We start from the raw sequence: 17,578 nt of genomic DNA on the forward strand, positions 1-17,578 counted from the left end.
ATGTCATTACGCAGAAAAAAAAAAATTCCAGTTATCTAATATATTGGCAGAGAAAAAGGGCCTCGGACTAGGAATGGTAGAACATTGGTCTAGGATACCTACCATACTACCTCAATCGCATTCTGAATACCGGTACACCTTTGGCTTTGTGAATCTGCATGTGGCCTTTCTTCAAATGTCAGTAAAATCTCAGGCAAATTGTGATATATCTTTTAGTTTACCATAATAGAAACAAGTTAGGGTGTGGGGAAAGAGTTCCTTATGTCCCCCCCCCCCCCCCACTAGTTTGCACAAATATGGTTCGATAGGTTGCTGTTGTTTTTTTGTTGTTGTTTTTTGTTTTTGTTTTTGCTAATGGTGGACTAAATAAAGGTTTAATAATATGGAAGTCTTCCCATAAATGGCATAACCTTTATTTAGTTTATTATCGGTAAAAAGGAATGGTAGGCCTAGTTTGTTTGTTTTGTGCAAGTTGGTGGGGGGGGGGGGGGGACATAAGGAACTCTTTCCGGGTGGGGCATAGGACACCTAACAAAACTACTAATCTAGATTCTAGGCCTACTCATAACAATAGTATAGTGTGTGTAGATCCTCTAAGTGACATCTCTATCAGCAATATACACTAACATTGTAGGTCCTAACTGAAGTTAACTGTTACTCACACTGAACTGAATGAAGTCTTCCGAGTTTCACAAATTCATTACCGATCCAGCAGAAGTGAAATGACATCTCTGTCGTTCAGCCCCTAGTGTCTTGAGGGGAATTGGGATTGACTTCATTTTATTTTTCTGTCGCCATCTCCATACTCTGTCACTGGTTTTCATGGTCTTCCTCTTCTTGGAGACAGATCTCTCGCTCTCCTCCTGCGGCTCCATTGTTGTGTGGATGGAGTGGTACGGTAAGTAGGCCTATATACGCAGCCAGCAGAGTTCGAGCGGACCCGTGCTAGCTAGCTGCCGGGCGGATGCCGGGAAATGCACCGATAACGCTCGCTAGCCAGTGAACAGGCACCCGGGTTTCGCCTCGCGATCGCGGCGCGTCGATGTACAGCTGTACACTCTATCTTGGGCTTGCTTTTCGCCGAGGAGAAGGCAACAAATCAACGCTGTGCCAAAATCGGACAAAAGAGGGAGGCAAAAACAACACTTGAACGGAGAGCCTCTAAGCCGACCCCCTGTGATTTTGACAAGCGTTACATGTAACGCTCTTCACAAAATCATAGATATCTTCATAATGCCGTATTTTTCATCGATTCTTTTTCATTGCTTAGTCCTTTCATAGGCATTGACCCTTGTTTTTGCCTGTTTCACTTCATGAAATAGTACTTTTGCATTTTGGGTTCCAACACTCCTCCCCAGTCCCTTTAAAGGGACACACTGCAAGTGCAGTAGTGCAAACACCTGCATGCGGCGCTACCACTGGACGCTACACACTTGCTACGTACTTTGTACGTGGGCGCTACCCGTGCGGCGCGGCGCTACGGGCCACGGGCGCTACACACACAAGCAAAGATCCTACACACTGCACTCAAAAGTACTCTTTGCGACCGAACGGATGTTTACTCTGCGGAGCTCGGAGCGAAGTGTCGTTTAACATGATGTCGATATGATGTCTCTCGGGAGTCTCGCTCGGACACGTTTTCTCCAGTGCTGGCCAAAGATTGCATGGGTGAGATTTGGATGGAAATGGAGACAATGAGAAGAGAAAAGCTCAGTAAATAGACCATAACGCATCGGCGGAATGGAGGCCGAGGGGGGAGTCAAGCTAGAGTCATGTTGCATCGTCCTTTAGACCCACTAACTGAAATCCATGTAGAGAGTTGTGTAGGATTATATTTGGGAAACGTGGGCACGTTAATTTACACTAATAAGTCTAGAGCTGGTCACTATATGCACTAGAAATATGTCTTTTACTAGATATCTAAGAAATATAAGAGTCTAACGTTATTAGTTGAAATTATGGCAGCCTATTATCTGGCTTTGGGTATTGTATTTACCTTTCCTTTTGCTATTTCAGTTGCTTTGTAAATTGTATTTGTGTATTTAAATCCACACATGCACGAAATCTGCATTGCCAAAATTATGCCACTGAATGAGCGTTGCCATTGGCATTGCTACATTATGCGACCAGGGAGGTGCGTTAGAGAAGGAGTGGATTCTCTTTCCACTTTGTGCAAATTTATGCATACATGTAGGTTCTAGTATTGAGCATTCCACTGTTTTTTATGCTCTAAATTTATGCCCCAACTCCCAAGTGCAAGCTGCTGTTCTAAATGGTTTTGATATGCAGACCAAATACAATGTAAGAGGTTCTTGACTTTAACAATGTTTAATGCGCTTTATTTCAGAGAAAATGTTGAAATCCTATGTGGAGATTTTTTTTTTTTTTTAAATACAGAACCAATCCTTGTCAGTTTTTCTTCATATCTTCTTATCAATACACTGTCACTGCACCTCCGGACTGATGAAGGAGATAATTAATATTATTGCATTAAAAGTGAGCATTTTACCATTATGTGCATATTCATGCATACATTACACGGATCAAATAAAGTATTTGGCTATTCATTTCCTTGTATTTAATAGCATTTTACAATTAAAGAAGTACATTTTTTTTTCCCGAATTTGGGAGTACATGTATTTTCAAGTAGGATATGTAATGATGTATTCTCAAGTAGATATTCAAAGGAAAAAGCAAAATCTGTTTTTCTTGGTGTGACAGGCTGATATCTGATGTGACCTTATATGATGTTCATTCTCGGAAGAAACTTTGAAAGTAGAATCTACTGTACGTCCTGTGTTTCTGTATGATTTACATGTTCCTACAATTGTACAAGATTGTAGCCTTCACTGATGCTCGTTCAGAAGAGTTAACAGCAGATGTCCAGCCATAATGGTAAAATGATGAACTTTTTAGTTGGAATTTTTTTTCGCAGAATTGATTTAGCCTGAACAACCATTAAAATAGAACACTTTTAGGATATGGAGAATGTGATAACTTGTATTAATCTTCAATTCTACATCTTAAAGTCCCAGAGCCAGCCATGTTCCCTGTGCAGCACTGGCATGTTCACACCAACCTCATCTTCAGAGGCAGCAACCTCATCTTCAGTGGCAACATCCCCAGAGACTCGCTGCTCCTCTGGAAGCGATGCAACAGGTTTGGCTAGCTCAGAGGAAAATGACACCGCTGCCCTCTTGGGTCTGTTGAACACATTGCCTGAATCTGAGCTGAGGATGCTCAAGTTTGTCAGTAGCAAGACCGCGGAGGGGATAGTGCTGCACAGAGAGAAGCACGGATTATTTGAGAAGCTGGACGACATCCTGCTCATTCCTGGCATTGGAAGGTGAGTGAATTTTTTCATAAAGCTTGTAGTTGTACAAGAACAGTAATCACTTCATAATGGTCTTTAATTATGAGAATGATGATACTATTAGGGATGATGATTTTACTACTACTGCTACAACCAGATTTAGCTTACATATATAGGATCTGATGATGTATACAGTGGACTCCCATTATAATGAAGTCCACAGGACCGGCAGTTTTCTTTCTTTATATCAAAATTTTGTTATAACTGAACAAATGAACAATAAAAAACAGAGAGCCGAGTATGTTGCAGCCTGAATTTTTCCTTCGTTGTAACCAAAATTTCATGATAACTGTGTTTGTTTTAAATTTTTAATGGCGTGCACTGTGATATGAATCCTCATTCAAAGCTAATTAATGTTTATAAGATCATGATATTTTATTTTCCAGCACTGGTAGTGACCTATGAGGTGTGTGTCAACAACTGTTTCTCATCCTGTGATGCCAGCATATCAATGTGCAGTAATGTAAGAGGTGGTGGAATTAAAAAAACAAAACAAAAAACAAACAAACAAACATTGGTGGTTTGCATTATCTTACAACAAATTACATGTACATTGTGCATGTATGTGTGTGCCTGTGACAAAATTACTCTCTTGCAGTCTTGCTGTACCACAGTGTCTCAGTGAGTTTCACCTCTTGCATTACTTTTTCTATCTTGTGCAGGAGAACACTAGACAATCTGAGGAAGGATCTCTGTAGAGGGGTTCAACAGAGGACCACTAGAATTGAAACACAAGGCACCAATCACCTAACCTTGACAAGGGAAAGACTCCAGGTACATTCCTGATGTTATACCATTAAGAAAAATCTGTATTAAAAGCTTGTGTAAATGTGCCACCCAACAAACTACATGTTGGTATGTATGTACATGTACAACATGTACATGTATGTGATGTGATATAGAGTAGGTGTGTGGTGTTTGTTTGTTCAGGTAAGGTTCTTCCCCCCCCCCCCCCCCCCCCCTCAAAAAAATAAAAAATAACAAATCAATAAAATAAAAAAAGTGAAATAACACGAGGAAAGAACAAAAAACATAAGTTGTACTTATCATACTTTGGAAGGGGGCTTAAAGTTTATACTTTTGATTATTATCATTCTGATCATTTGACAAATTAGTAGTCTGTACATAAAGTTTAATGGGCCAGAACTTAGTTCTATGGGAATATAATCATTGGTAAAACGTATGATGAAAATAAATTTATATCAATATTTATAGAAATGATTATTTAAAAAGGTAGGTAGTCTCTAAGGCACACATCCGGAGAATTGTGTACTGCCATGGGGGATTTTCATCCAGTCCCATTCGTACAATCGATTACACACTGATGGCAGCTAGAATATGTTTGTCTGACGATCATGAATCCATATTGGTTGTGACAGTAAGAGTTTATTCTTTTATACAGCCCTATTCTGCTGTGTTCTAGTTCTCAGAGCTCTTGCCAACACATTGTTTCACTGGTCGCTGGAATCAAACCTGCAGTAGTGTAACTCCACCTTGCAGGTGCAGCATTCCACCCAGGTTGCCATACTGTGCCCACATACAATGTATATGCTATTAAAATGCAATTCATTGATTTTCAACTTCCGTGGTGATCATGCTTTCATCAAACGCTCTTTTGCAGAGAGGAATATTGTTGGTAAAGTGTCTTGTGTAGAACAAACACTCTTGAATTTGGGGCCAAAATCAAGCTTTGGACCTCCTTATTGAAAACATACTGTGAACTTCTGTTTCTATGACGCAGCCACAGTTTATCTTTGCTCACTTTCAACTCGCAGAATTTACAGGATATTACTGCCATTGATGTGGGACTGAAGCACGTAGCTTGGTCACACATGGACCGACAGAGATGGGTCCACCAGTGGCGCTTCCAGCCAATTGAGGGGATTTCACCTGGCAAGTGGGACCCACTCAACTACCTTAGACTGGTAAGTTTTCTTTGCCTTGTACATTGTTACCAAAACACTAATCTTGTGGCTTGATGGTTCCAGGGCTCTTCTGCACATAATCTTGTTTGAAGGAAATTTATTCCATTGAGATACTTTTTTAAAGGAACTCTAAACCCTTTGTGAAAGCTATTTTGGAGTAAACCCCACATATTTGAAGGCATTGACGCATCTCTCTCTCTCCTTTTTTTTTTTTTTAAACCCAGTGAGAGGACTAGAGAGGACTATTCACTTTCTCAGAGAGGATTTGTTTTTGAGGTGCTCTTTCAGCTTTATATTATCATTTTGTGATACAGAGGAAACTCGATATTCAACGAACACTGGTATAATGAGATATCGATTATTACGAGGAAATTTTCCAAGTCCAAAATTTCCATCAACACAAGTCTATGTAAAAACGCTACTCAACTCTTATCGCGAGATTGGCCATTACAAAATAAATGCTGTAACAAAATAAATTTGGGATTTCCAAAGGAAAACATAGAGATAATGTGGTCAAATTCAAAAATATCACTTGGGAATTCATTTCATGAAATATGATATTAAAGTCTTAGAGACTGATATGTATTGATCAATTTGTAGCAAAATGTGACATGTGTATACACTTTCATGAATTTTTGTGAGAGACATCTTGGTTTAGGGCAGCAGATAAGATTTTATTGCATGATGTCAGATGTTACATTTGTATTTTTTAAATTTGTTATGTTTAGATTTAGAATGCAAGAGTGTAAGGTCATGCATATACATTGTATTGGCTTGCTATAACAGGCCAGTAATCTACTTGAAGACTGCAGTGCAGTGGTGTGAATTTTGTTATGGGATTCAACCACATAACATGTAATTTTGATAACAATCATTCACATATACACAAACAATACGGGTTGGACACCTGCTGAAAGTCTGTATTCTCAAAAGACTTGATTTTTTTTTCTTATAGGGAGATGATAAATTTGTAGCAATGCACAGAGAAGCCTGTTTATAAGTACTGTACTTTGGATTTGCAATCTTAGTCTAATCAAATGACAAACTAAAGCGCACTGTACAGCTTGTATTATATACAGTAATTAGTGGACTCATTTCATCACATTATAAAGACAGGTTTGCCTTGATGTACCTTTCGTACTCCTCAGGTATCCAGCCTCATTGACGAGATGCCTCATACTGACCTGTATGTCCTGGAGCACAAGTCTTTCACCTCCCTAAACAAGGGCACCTTCCAGACCATGCTCTTCATCCGTTGCCTAGAAACGATGTTCTACACCAGTCTCAACAGCAACATCCACGACTCAGGAGAGGTGCGAGCCATCTCCCTTCCGCAAAACGCTGTCGGAAAGCACTTCGGTCTCCTCGTGGGCAGCCAGCGTAAGAGTGGCCAGAATCTTGTCAGGACGTTACTAAGCGAGGGAACAGAGCGCAGAAATGCCTGGTTCCCCGTCAGGATTCTGTACGAAAATGCCCTCACCTTTGAGGAATCCAGCAAGTACGAGAGGGAGCATCTCGCAAACTGTCTCCTGAGAGCCGTCGCTTTCTACGATATCTACATGGACTCAAAGCCTGGATTTAAGTTAAAATGATTTCTACCAAACCTCTATCTCTCAAAATTCATAAGTGAATACTCATGATGCAGCTTTCATGCATGGATAGCTCAAAGAGTAAGCCATAACCAAAGGCCTGATGATGCACCAGCAGTGGATGCAAATGCAGTTTGATTTATATTGATGGGTTCTTGGTTGTGTTTGGCAAAAGCTTCAACTGATTTCTGATTTTTTTACCAAGATCATCCACTTTTTACCATCTTTTCTAGCATTATGATAACCTTGCTGAAATGTAACGATTGTCGCGCTACATCTATAGGATGCAGGAAATTATTCTGAAGAATATTTTTATGGTGCAGTATGTATGATATACGTATAAAACCTGACAAAGACTAGTGATATAAAGAGAAATCAGCTTGCATTTGCAGAATAATGGGTAGTAAAGCAGTTATTACTTGACTGATTTGCAGGTTTTATTTTGATCAAAACATTAAAATTGTTATGAATGTGTGTGATTTTCATCGGGTTTATAATACTTGCCTCCTGATTGGGTTATTCCATACGGTTGCAGATTGCTTCGTCATTTTACATTCTGAAATAATATGCAAATGACTTGCACACCTTGTGCAATGTAAATTGCAAAAAAAAAAAAAAAAAAAGAACAAAAAAAAAAAAGGGACCCAGAAATATCTATGAGGCAATGTAGTGGACTCTTGTTATAAAGAACACTGGTACAAAACCCGTGTAGCAACATGATTTTTGTTGTCTCTTTGCCCTTGAGTTAATTTTTTTTTTTTCAAACCTTGTCATGAAGTAAAATTTACAAAGTGATGTCACTGGTTCCAAAGAGCTCTCCCCTCCACCCCCCTTTTTTTTTGGGGGGGGGGGGGGAGGTGGGTATTGAGAGTCCATTGTATTTGTGTGTGTGTATGTATGTGTGTTTGTGTGTGTATTTTGTTTTTTAGAGAAAAAGAAGAGATAATGTTTTGTCAGTTGTAAATTGGCATACAATGTATGTAAAGAAGAGACAAATCCCCTCCGTTCCCCATTGTTTGCCAGTCTAAGGTATTATTGTCTTCCACACAGGTATGATTTTTTTAGCTCACCTGAGATGAAGGCTCAAGTGAGCTATTGTGATAGCTCTTCATACGGCATCCGTCGTCTGTCATGTGTCATGCGTAAACTTTTTACATTTTCATCTTCTTCTTGAAAACCCCATGACCGATTTTCACCAACGTGGTACGTAGCATCCCTACAGGGTAGGATCTCAATTTGTTCAAATCTTTAAAAATTGTCTTCGTATGACTCTAGTTTCAAGTTTGTTTATGGTGGAATCAGGGGTGCGAAGGGTTGTAATGGGAGCCTAAAGTATACATTTTCATCTTCTTGAAAACCCCACGATGAGTTTTCACCAAACTTGGCAGGTAGCATCCCTACAGGAATAGGATCTCTATTCCTTCAAATGGGCACCCTGCCCCAACAGGGGTAATACCACGAGTTAGTACATTGATGACTGTAGTTTCAAGTTTGTTCATTGCAGATCCGTGGGGGTTGAGAGGGGCCAAATGCAGGCCTAAATTGTACATTTTACTCTTCTTGAAAAACAACATAATGGATTTTCACCAAACTTGTTTGAATGGGCACCATGCTCCCCTCGGGGCCCAATTCTTGTAACATGTTGATAGGAATACCGGTATTCAATAACATTCTTCTCTAGAATCAGAAGTGATAGAGCTTGAAGTCTTTTTTTTTTTTCCAAACAGCATAGTCCAACTTTATAAGTACAGTGTACTTGGCAGGTAGTTTTATCAGTGTGATGGAATATGCAAATGGACACCTTGTCCCTAGCTGCCCCACCCCAAGTTTCCCATATTCTCACGCAAGAGCCTGCAAGAATGCATGGAAAGTGAATTGCGACATACTCTGATGAGCGCGAGACCCCCAGGTCTCTTGTTATTTGGTTGGTATAGACTTGGACTGTAATGGCTCTTAAACTCATTACAGTGTAATTATTCAAAGCAGAAGCAGATATCCAATTGTCGCTCAAAGTTGTTGGTGGCATTTGTCGAGATTACATGAAAAGTATGCAGGGACTGAAGGAAACGTACCCTAGTCCCAAGTTATGCAGCTGTATGCATTTGCAGAAAAGTCTAGATTTTTGTGTTTTGTTTTGTTTTGTTTTGCTCTTTGAATGTATATTTGAGAATACAGTGGACTCCCGTTATAACGAAGTCCTCGGGACCGGCAGTTTTCTTTCGTTATAACGAAATTTCGTTATAACCGAATGAATAAACAATAAAAATACATACACTGTAGAGTTGATAATGTTGCGGCCCTAAATTTTATTTCGTTGTAACCGGAATTTCGTTATAACCGTGTTTGTTATAACGGGAGTGCACTGTATGTGCAGTGTGTTGTTGGTGGGAAGTTGGTACTAATGCTATATATACTGGTTGTACTGCTAAAATATATGTAAGAAATCTAATCCACCTGTAGGGCAGGGGGGTTTGTCGCTGTCCTACTGTACTTCAGTCCATTTAGTCTCATTTTGGTTTTTGCTCTTACTGTTTTCCTGTGGCTTGTCCTTATAAATGTTTTTGATTTTGGATAAAATGACCCTCTGTTGCAGCTGGTACTTCCCGTGATCCCATTCCCAGGAGAAAGATGAAGACATTAGGATGGGTACATGTACAATGCATCTTTTAGAACACTGATGACATAAAATGTCATCAACACCTTCCTCCCCTCTACCTCCCAAAATCATGACTTGGCAGACATCCTCTAAGCTTTTTACCCCCTGTTTTGAAAGTAATTTTAATGATGTAATCACAGAGTACTATACAAATTAGTTCTTAACTACATGTACATCTGAAACAACCAAGTTCTTTCTCCGTTAGTGTGCATCAAAATATTGCATGATACAGTGCACTCCTGTTACAATGTATAACAAATTTCTGGTTACAATGAAGAAAAAATTCATGCAGCAACATTATCCACTCCATGTATTTTACTGTTTATTTGTTCGGTTGTAACAAAATTCCGATATAACGAAAGAAAAAAAGTTAGTCCCAAGGACTTCGTTATAACAGGAGTCAACTGTACCATCATAACAAATGTGTGATTGACCTCATAATAGGCTTTGTTGGTGTACACTGTACATGTACAGTTTGTATTCAACTGAAGAACTAACCACGGAATCAGTTGTTATTTAGTAGATCATGTATTATTTTAATCTCCATGCTGTCATATTTTGACAATAAAAAAGTGCAATGCAATTGTTAACTTCATATACATTTGTAATTGTTCTTCTTTGGATTATTAATGTCATTTATGAAATAAATTTTTACCTTATTTAGCCTGCTACTGTATAGTAACTTTGTAATGCGATTAATATCATCATGTATTTATTTACCATATCATTCTTTTATCAGTACAATGTATAATAAAGAACATTACAATGTAAGGTGTATGACATAAATCAATGTTCTGAAAAAAACAAACAAAAATGTGTGGGGTAGAGCAAAAAAATAATAATACAGCTGTAATAATAATCTAGATGTGTACAGGTATCTACCGGTATAAGTCAATTTCCTTATGGTTCTTTCTTTTCCCATAAAAGTGAAATCTGTTAAGTTAAGACTTTACCACTCTTACCATGGTAATAGACTGTACCACCAGTGTTCACAGACACATTTATACATTACATCAATAGAAATAGTGTTCATGCAATTGGGAAATACAGTACACTACATATGACGTTAGATACAATGCCATTCCTAGGCTTTGAGTCAACATTTTGATACGCCATACATAAAGCATAGAATGAGGAAATGCGACGCATACATTTTATGTCCTATAAAAGACAAGATCACATATTATGTATCATAATTACAAAGCACAACCCGATTCATATCCAGTGTCATACTTCTACCATCCATAGCCTTCTCGGTACAAAACCCTACACTGAGAACTCCCATGAGCCACACTGAACAGCTGCCTCTTTGGAAGGTGGAAATCATCACTACTTGCACACAGCCATCTTGCAAACTAGCTGCATATGCTGCTTTGAATCCCCACAACATCATGCCATGAACTGCGGACATAATCGAGGGAATTAAATCAGTTGTTGGCCGTTGATTGCACTGGATCTCTTCTATTTCACCAAGTCCACCATTCGTTGTAGCTAGGCGCAAACTTTGACCTTGCGTTCGTTGATTTGTAGGTGGAATCTACATCAGAGTAGACCAGCCATCAACAGTTTTTGGGGCCATTCATCATGACGTCTTGGGCATTGACTTTGATTCTTCCATGTCGGCAAATCCAAGTTTTGCTAAAGGCTCTCTCTTCATGAGATCCCTGGAGTGGTGTAGAATGTGAAGCAAATTGAACACAAGAATATGAGTTATGCGAACTGACCAAAGACAGACCAAGAGGGCGATATTCATGGAAACAGATACGGTGTGGCATCATCAAGTATGTATGTATCAATCATGGGTTTAGTACAAGATATCATCTACAGCAAAAACACAGAGAGGAGATGATCATTAATCTAATTCTCGAACTCAGTAGTACAAATGTCATGACAATACCCAGTACTGTAGATGTAAACTTTCTTTGATACATGTACACTGTACAATGTATTTAGTAATACATTAGGACTCAAATTTGCTGTACTACATTATATGAGGGAGGTGTGAGAGTGTGGTATTAATGAATTATGTAATTTGGTGAGAGAGAGAGACAAGAGAGAAAAAGAAAAATTGGAGAGACGGCCATGAGCAATGAGATTTATGATTTTTGTTTTGGTGTGATAATGTCAGAGGTACATAGAGCAATTCTGCGTGTTGCGTACAGCCGAGAGGGATGCCCCTGCTTTTCATGTAGTCACATTGTCTGTCATAATAGAATACGCATCTAGATGCGTATTGATGAAGCTAAAGGGAATTGACCTCAAACATAAAACTGCCGAAACAGTACAGCTGTAGTACCATACAGTGTAGTACATATTAGAGGTGTTTGAGGGAAATCAAGACAATCTGTTCAAAAGTTATGAATTTTCAATTTTGGTTGAATGGTTAAATCCATGTGCCATTATCACTGGAAGAGACTACAGTACAACAATTCTTGATGTCACAGTACTTTAAATAGTGGAATTATGATATAAAGAAAATATAACAACAACCCCAAAAAATGTATTTTTAAAAATAAAACATACACATTCCTTTGACTTGTTACTGACACAGATTGAGGTCAATATTAATCCTGGATTCTGAAAGAGGTAGTAAGTCAAGTGCTCTTTCATTTATAATATGCTTAGAAACAATGTGAAAGTCTATGTTGATATATATGCTATGTAAGTGCAAATTTAACAACTTTGAAAGATTTTTTGTTGTTCTAGATATAAAAGAAAGACAAATGTATCGCTGATGTCTAACTGCATTGTGATTTTTGTCGAGCCCACCGGAGGTGAGGGCAGACTAAGGGATCGCCTGCGGCGTCTGTCCGTCCATTCATCGTCTGTCTGTAACGCTACAAAAACTTCAATAACTCTTTACTCTGGGCTTCAATTGCAATCAAACTTTGAGGGAAGAGGGGGCATACAAAGTTTCACATTTTACCATATATGGAGGTCACCTCAAGGTCAAAGCTCACAGGCAGGGGTCAATGAACTTTCGGGCCCAATGTTAAGTTTTTATGGCGCGTTTCTATTATGGGTCATAACTTCTGATCCATAACTCCATTTGTAACCAAACTTGGATGGTAGATGTCCCTTGGGGAGTGGATGGTCACCACAAGGTCAATGGTCACAAGCATGGGTCAACGAACTTTTAGAGCCCAATGTTAAGTTTTTATGGCGCATTTCTATTATGGGTCATAACTTTTGATCCATAGGTCAGTTTGTGACTAAACTTGGATGGTATATGTCCCTTGGGGAGTGGATGATCACCACAAGGTCAAAGGTCACAAGCATGGGTCAACGAACTTTTAGAGCCCAATGTTAAGTTTTTATGGCGCGTTGTATGGGTCATAACTTTTGATCCATAGGTCCGTTTGTGACTAAACTTGGATGGTAGATGTCCCTTGGGGAGTGGATGATCACCACAAGGTCAAAGCTCACAAGCAGGGGTCAACGAACTTTTAGAGCCCAATGTTAAGTTTTTATGGCGCTTTTCTATTATGGGTCATAATGTTTGATCCATAACTCCATTTGTGACTAAACTTGGATGGTAGATGTCCCTTGGGGAGTGGATGGTCACAAGGTCAAAGGTCACAGGCAGGGGTCAACAAATTTTAAGGGCCCAATGTTAAGTTTTTATGGCATGTTTCTTTTTTTGCCATAAATTTTTACCCTTTTATATATCTATTTTTCTCTGTTATATCCCTTTTTTTAAAATCTGTTATATCCCATTTGCATACAATTTCTTGTACGCGAATGGGCGAGATATGGCACTTGCCTTGTTCTAATGTTTTGTTGTCTATATCTCACATTACATTCTGCTCAGTCAGGAATAAAATGAAAATGATGAGGATTTACTCTTCTTAGTTCATGAGAATTGTCACTTTCAGTCAGTCTCCATTCAAGTAAAACAGGAAGATTTGGTAGCTCTGCATACCTCTCCATTCTGCATTCCAGATAGTCTTTGGACTCAAGTCGGCATTTGTGTGAGTCATGGTTCTTCTCCCTCAGACAGTCCATGAACAGCTCTTTGAATTTCTTGCATTCTCCTGTAAAGAATATGGGAAGTATAATACAGTGTACTACAGCTTAGTGTATGTAATAGATATGTTTACATCACCTCTGAGATCATGGATTCTCAAATCAAGATTGATGATTATTCACTGTGATGATTTAGTCTTAGATCTCAAATTAGGGAAATGCTGGGTAACACAATTTCAAGCCACTGAATGAATAATGATAACAGTGATGATGATAATAATAAATAGATAATGATAATAAATACAAAACTTTTTACTGATATTTTATTATATGGTAATGCTGCTATTACTACTACATGTACTTTTGTAACTGTACACAGCCCAGTCGCTGTTTCACAGCATCTGGTTGGGCTATTACTTCTGCTACTTCTAGTACATGATGTATAATAATAATATTGTTAATGGATTGTTGTTCAAATAAAGTGGAGTTTTGGAGAAGAAATTAATAAGGTGTTAAACGAATTAATGGGTAATGGAGTAAGATAAAAGGTACATGTATAAGAAAGGAAGGAGATGTGTAAAATAAGGAGGGGAAGGTAGAGAGAGCAAAGAGAGAGAGAGAGAGAGAGAGAGGGAGAGAGAGAGGAAAAAGAGAATGACTTAGTAAGAGGCAAAGAGAAAATAAATACAGAGATAAAGTTGTATTATTATGATAGAAATGCATGTTATAGAATCAAATATTGCAAATTGTAATTTATGTATAAATGTACTTTCTGGTCAATTTGTTTGTGATCATTTATTTAACTGTAATTGTTGACTGTATTTTTTTTATCATGTAAGATGTATTTTACTATCTACATGTTTTTCTGTATTATAATGTACTTTGTCTTTGCCTCGTGTCTCCTGTTTAAATCCAGGAGACAACCTAGGCTTTCATGTTACTGTACATTGTTTATTTAAATGATAGAGAATGTTGGACAACAACATTAAGAACAGAGGAAAGAGTGACCTGAGACTGACAAGATCAAGGCTCACTTTATTAGTCAATTTTAACTGACTGAATTAATGTTAATTGACTTTAGTCTTGACAACAGTATAAAACAAACATTCCAGTTATTGTAGCTAAGTGTTAGATATTCTAAGACTCATTATTACTACTATTATTAACTGACTAAAATGTTGAAAATGCCTTAAACTTAGTCTAATTAAATTTTACAAGTGGTGGAAGACAATAAACAAATAAATTTAATTTCATTTAAAAAGCAAAGAATGACGATTTTATGTCATACAGTTAGCTGTAATCAAATCGTCTTGGCTCTGCAGGTCTGAAGTGAGCTGAATGGAAGGCCCTATTCCCAAGCCTACGCTAAGATTAAAGGATAGACCTCTTGAGCTGAGCTCTTCGACTTCCAGAGTGCGAGTGATTGACAAAACTACAATTTGTAAGCTTAACACGTACACACCACACAGGAAGCAATAGATGGGGCTACGAATTAGGTCTTTCTTTAATACAGTGAACGTTAGCCTTTTTTGCGTACCTTCGTGATCCAGTGGAAAGCTGCCTTTATCCGGAGGCCTTGGCTTGAAGCTCTTCACTCCGAAATTCATTGCAGTGGACATTTTGGCACAATATTCGAGATTCTGGAGATTAAGAAAGTGGGAGCAGCGGAGCGGAATTATTGCAAAATCTCTGTCTCTACACTTGAGTTTATTGCGAAATCTCCTCTGTTGCTCAACACAATAATCGAAGCGCCTCGATCTTCGTCCAAAAATAATTCGCCCTACCAATGAGTTATTAGTACTTGTACTTGGCCCAACAAGAACGGCGAAACACAACACTCTATCCCATCTCTCGTTTGCTCCCCCCCCCCCCCTCCCTCTCTCTCCCCCTCTCTCTCTCTTTCTGACATAGATTTGGTTAAGATTTAATTTTACTTGTAACAAACAAGTAGATCTAGAATATTTATAATACCTCTGCAGGGGGATTGACGGGGTGGGGGGGGGGGGGGGTGCAGGGAGGGGTGGGATGACACTACTAGTAAATTCTTCAGTGTAGTACGTCAGGGAGGATATGAATACCGAAGAATGCAATCTCTTCATTTTTCCTATAAAGGAGGATGTACCATAAACTTGAATTGAACTAAAATGGTATTCTGTATTCTGCAAACTATGGCATCCTGATGCTGTCGTTCGATCTTGTTTTTCACCTGATTTTTGCATATAAAACTGCAAGGATAAAGTATTGCTTTCAATGCCTGTTTTAATATAAACTCACAAATTTACATGTTGTATCATCTATATGTAAATACAGTGCATCCTCGACAGTTTTTTTTTTTTTCTCTCTCATTTGGTGGCTCGTTCGGGCGACTGGTATCTTTGAATTTGATATTTTGTTGGCCCAAAATAAAAGGAAACATAACGCTCCATTTAAAATCTTAGTTGCGCGCCCAATGGGGCCTCTATTAGATCTAGGCCTATACCTTTTGGAAGTTTTGTGCTATGGCCCGACATCAATTTTTGGCCAGTGTCCCCTGGCCAACGGGCCACAGCTAATGTTGAGCCCTGATATATTTCGTCTGTCTTCTCTGTGCAGTGCACAAAGTCTTTCAAAACTTTCACTCTTCTTTTGGTAATTTGTAATTTACAATTTACCATGTTCATACGTACACATTATGTATCATGTAAAAATGATTTATTAAAAGGTGGTATGCAGAAATGCAGTTTTTGATGCTCAATGGGCCAACCCTGAAGTAAAGAAAAGGTAAATAATCTTTATCATTAGGCTATATACCACTGATGCCCTAATCATTATCTTCTCAATGGACTCTGCCAGTTGTGCTTAATTGCTAGCTTAATGCACACATCACAGATTGCCTTGATGGAGCTTCTACAGTTAAATTCCATATGCTGCAATAAAAAAAAAAAAAAAATATGCATTTGATAGTGCACAATTTGTTCAACTATTGTTAGTCAGAGCCTAGAAGAAGCCGGGGGCAAACCCCCCCCCCCCCAAAAAAAAAAAAAAACAAAAAAAAAAACAAAAAAAACAAACCAAAAACCCCGAAAAATGAAAATAACTTCATTGGCTAAAATGCATTTAACTGTAAAATACATTCTGAGCCTCTGTACATTTATACAGGCCCTATGTGTGTAGCCCTAGTAAATATCCCCTCTTAATCATGATGTGGGATATGCCCGAATGATCAAAATTTCACTGCTCTTGCAGTTCTTAATCGAAGGATATACTCTACATTTCAATCAGTATAACCGCGATGTGCTGGTAAAGTAGGTCGGCGAAAAAGTATTGGGATAGGCCAAATTGCCACTGGCCGATTTTCACATGGTTACCCTTTTATTCCGCGAAACGTGAAATCGCGAATCGTATCGTGCCTTCTAGTAATTCTGTCTGATCTGGATCGCACTTAGCAGCAGGATCGTGAGAACTGCAGGACGCTGGACGTTGTGAAAGTGGATGCTGGCTGGTCACCCCGCATGCTACAATTGCTAGCTTGCTGTCATTGCATTCTGCTCTGACACTCTAATCATTTGATCAGTGGATTCATGTAGCTGAAACTGACAGTGTCGAAGCCAGCCTTAGTCAACCACAGCATAACACACCAACGCCAACTGCGCTGGTTGCAGGATCACGCAGTCGGTAGGTAACACCATATTTTATTGAATTGACATTGCCGGTCATGCCGGTATCTATTATTGTGATATTATTGATGTTTAAAACAATGTTCATTAGCTTGTAAATAGACCAGGCGCAGATCCAGGCATTTCGTAAAGAGGGGGCGACTTTACGAAATTAGGGGGGGGGGGTGCACGCACCTCCCCATTTTTTCTTTTTATTTCTCCTGTTTATGCCTCCCATACATCCCAATTCCTTTCCCGACACCTTGTTCCTTACACATTCCAGTAAATTTACCTTCTCTACTTCTCACCCATGTCCACAGCTACAGGACTCTGTCTCTATTGTTCTGTTCCCATTCATGTTTAAATTCAGCTCATGATCATCTCATCTTTTACAAAGCACTTTCCATTGGTTCTTTCTTTGACCTCTGAATAGG

General features: G+C 38.7%; 2 protein-coding genes across 3 annotated transcripts; one reads left to right on the top strand and one right to left on the bottom strand.

The window, feature by feature from the left end:
• The first annotated feature begins 1,555 nt into the window (after positions 1 to 1,555).
• LOC140231953 (transcription elongation factor, mitochondrial-like) lies at positions 1,556 to 7,495 on the top strand. Of its 2 annotated transcripts, none has more exons than XM_072312100.1 (5): positions 1,556 to 1,668; positions 3,030 to 3,346; positions 4,036 to 4,147; positions 5,149 to 5,298; positions 6,447 to 7,495. In XM_072312100.1, the coding sequence occupies exons 1-5, from the start codon at positions 1,606 to 1,608 to the stop codon at positions 6,888 to 6,890; spliced, it is 1,086 nt and encodes a 361-aa protein (XP_072168201.1). In that variant the 5' UTR covers positions 1,556 to 1,605; the 3' UTR covers positions 6,891 to 7,495. The 2 variants fall into 2 exon arrangements, with proteins under 2 accessions (XP_072168201.1, XP_072168202.1); XM_072312101.1 differs by having other exon boundaries at positions 1,663 to 1,668; positions 3,036 to 3,346.
• A 2,611-nt stretch (positions 7,496 to 10,106) lies between these two features.
• Positions 10,107 to 15,244, bottom strand: LOC140231465 (cytochrome c oxidase assembly protein COX19-like). Its single transcript, XM_072311595.1, has 3 exons — positions 15,047 to 15,244; positions 13,466 to 13,577; positions 10,107 to 11,207 (listed from the first exon to the last, which is right to left on the bottom strand). The coding sequence occupies exons 1-3, from the start codon at positions 15,126 to 15,128 to the stop codon at positions 11,126 to 11,128; spliced, it is 276 nt and encodes a 91-aa protein (XP_072167696.1). The 5' UTR covers positions 15,129 to 15,244; the 3' UTR covers positions 10,107 to 11,125.
• Between the last annotated feature and the right edge of the window lie 2,334 nt (positions 15,245 to 17,578).

This window comes from Diadema setosum, chromosome 8, assembly GCF_964275005.1.
Source record: "Diadema setosum chromosome 8, eeDiaSeto1, whole genome shotgun sequence".
Lineage (NCBI taxonomy): Eukaryota > Metazoa > Echinodermata > Echinoidea > Diadematoida > Diadematidae > Diadema > Diadema setosum.

Bases quoted from the DNA above. Each gene is read 5' to 3' on its own strand.
- LOC140231465 (XM_072311595.1), bottom strand. From the start codon at position 15,128: ATGTCCACTGCAATGAATTTCGGAGTGAAGAGCTTCAAGCCAAGGCCT. The intron at 13,578-15,046 runs GTACGCAAAAAA...TATTCTTTACAG, and splicing joins CTTTCCACTGGATCACGAAG to GAGAATGCAAGAAATTCAAA. The intron at 11,208-13,465 runs GTATGCAGAGCT...ACACCACTCCAG, and splicing joins CTGGAATGCAGAATGGAGAG to GGATCTCATGAAGAGAGAGC.
- LOC140231953 (XM_072312100.1), top strand. From the start codon at position 1,606: ATGATGTCTCTCGGGAGTCTCGCTCGGACACGTTTTCTCCAGTGCTGG. The intron at 3,347-4,035 runs GTGAGTGAATTT...TATCTTGTGCAG, and splicing joins CTCATTCCTGGCATTGGAAG to GAGAACACTAGACAATCTGA. The intron at 4,148-5,148 runs GTACATTCCTGA...TTCAACTCGCAG, and splicing joins TGACAAGGGAAAGACTCCAG to AATTTACAGGATATTACTGC.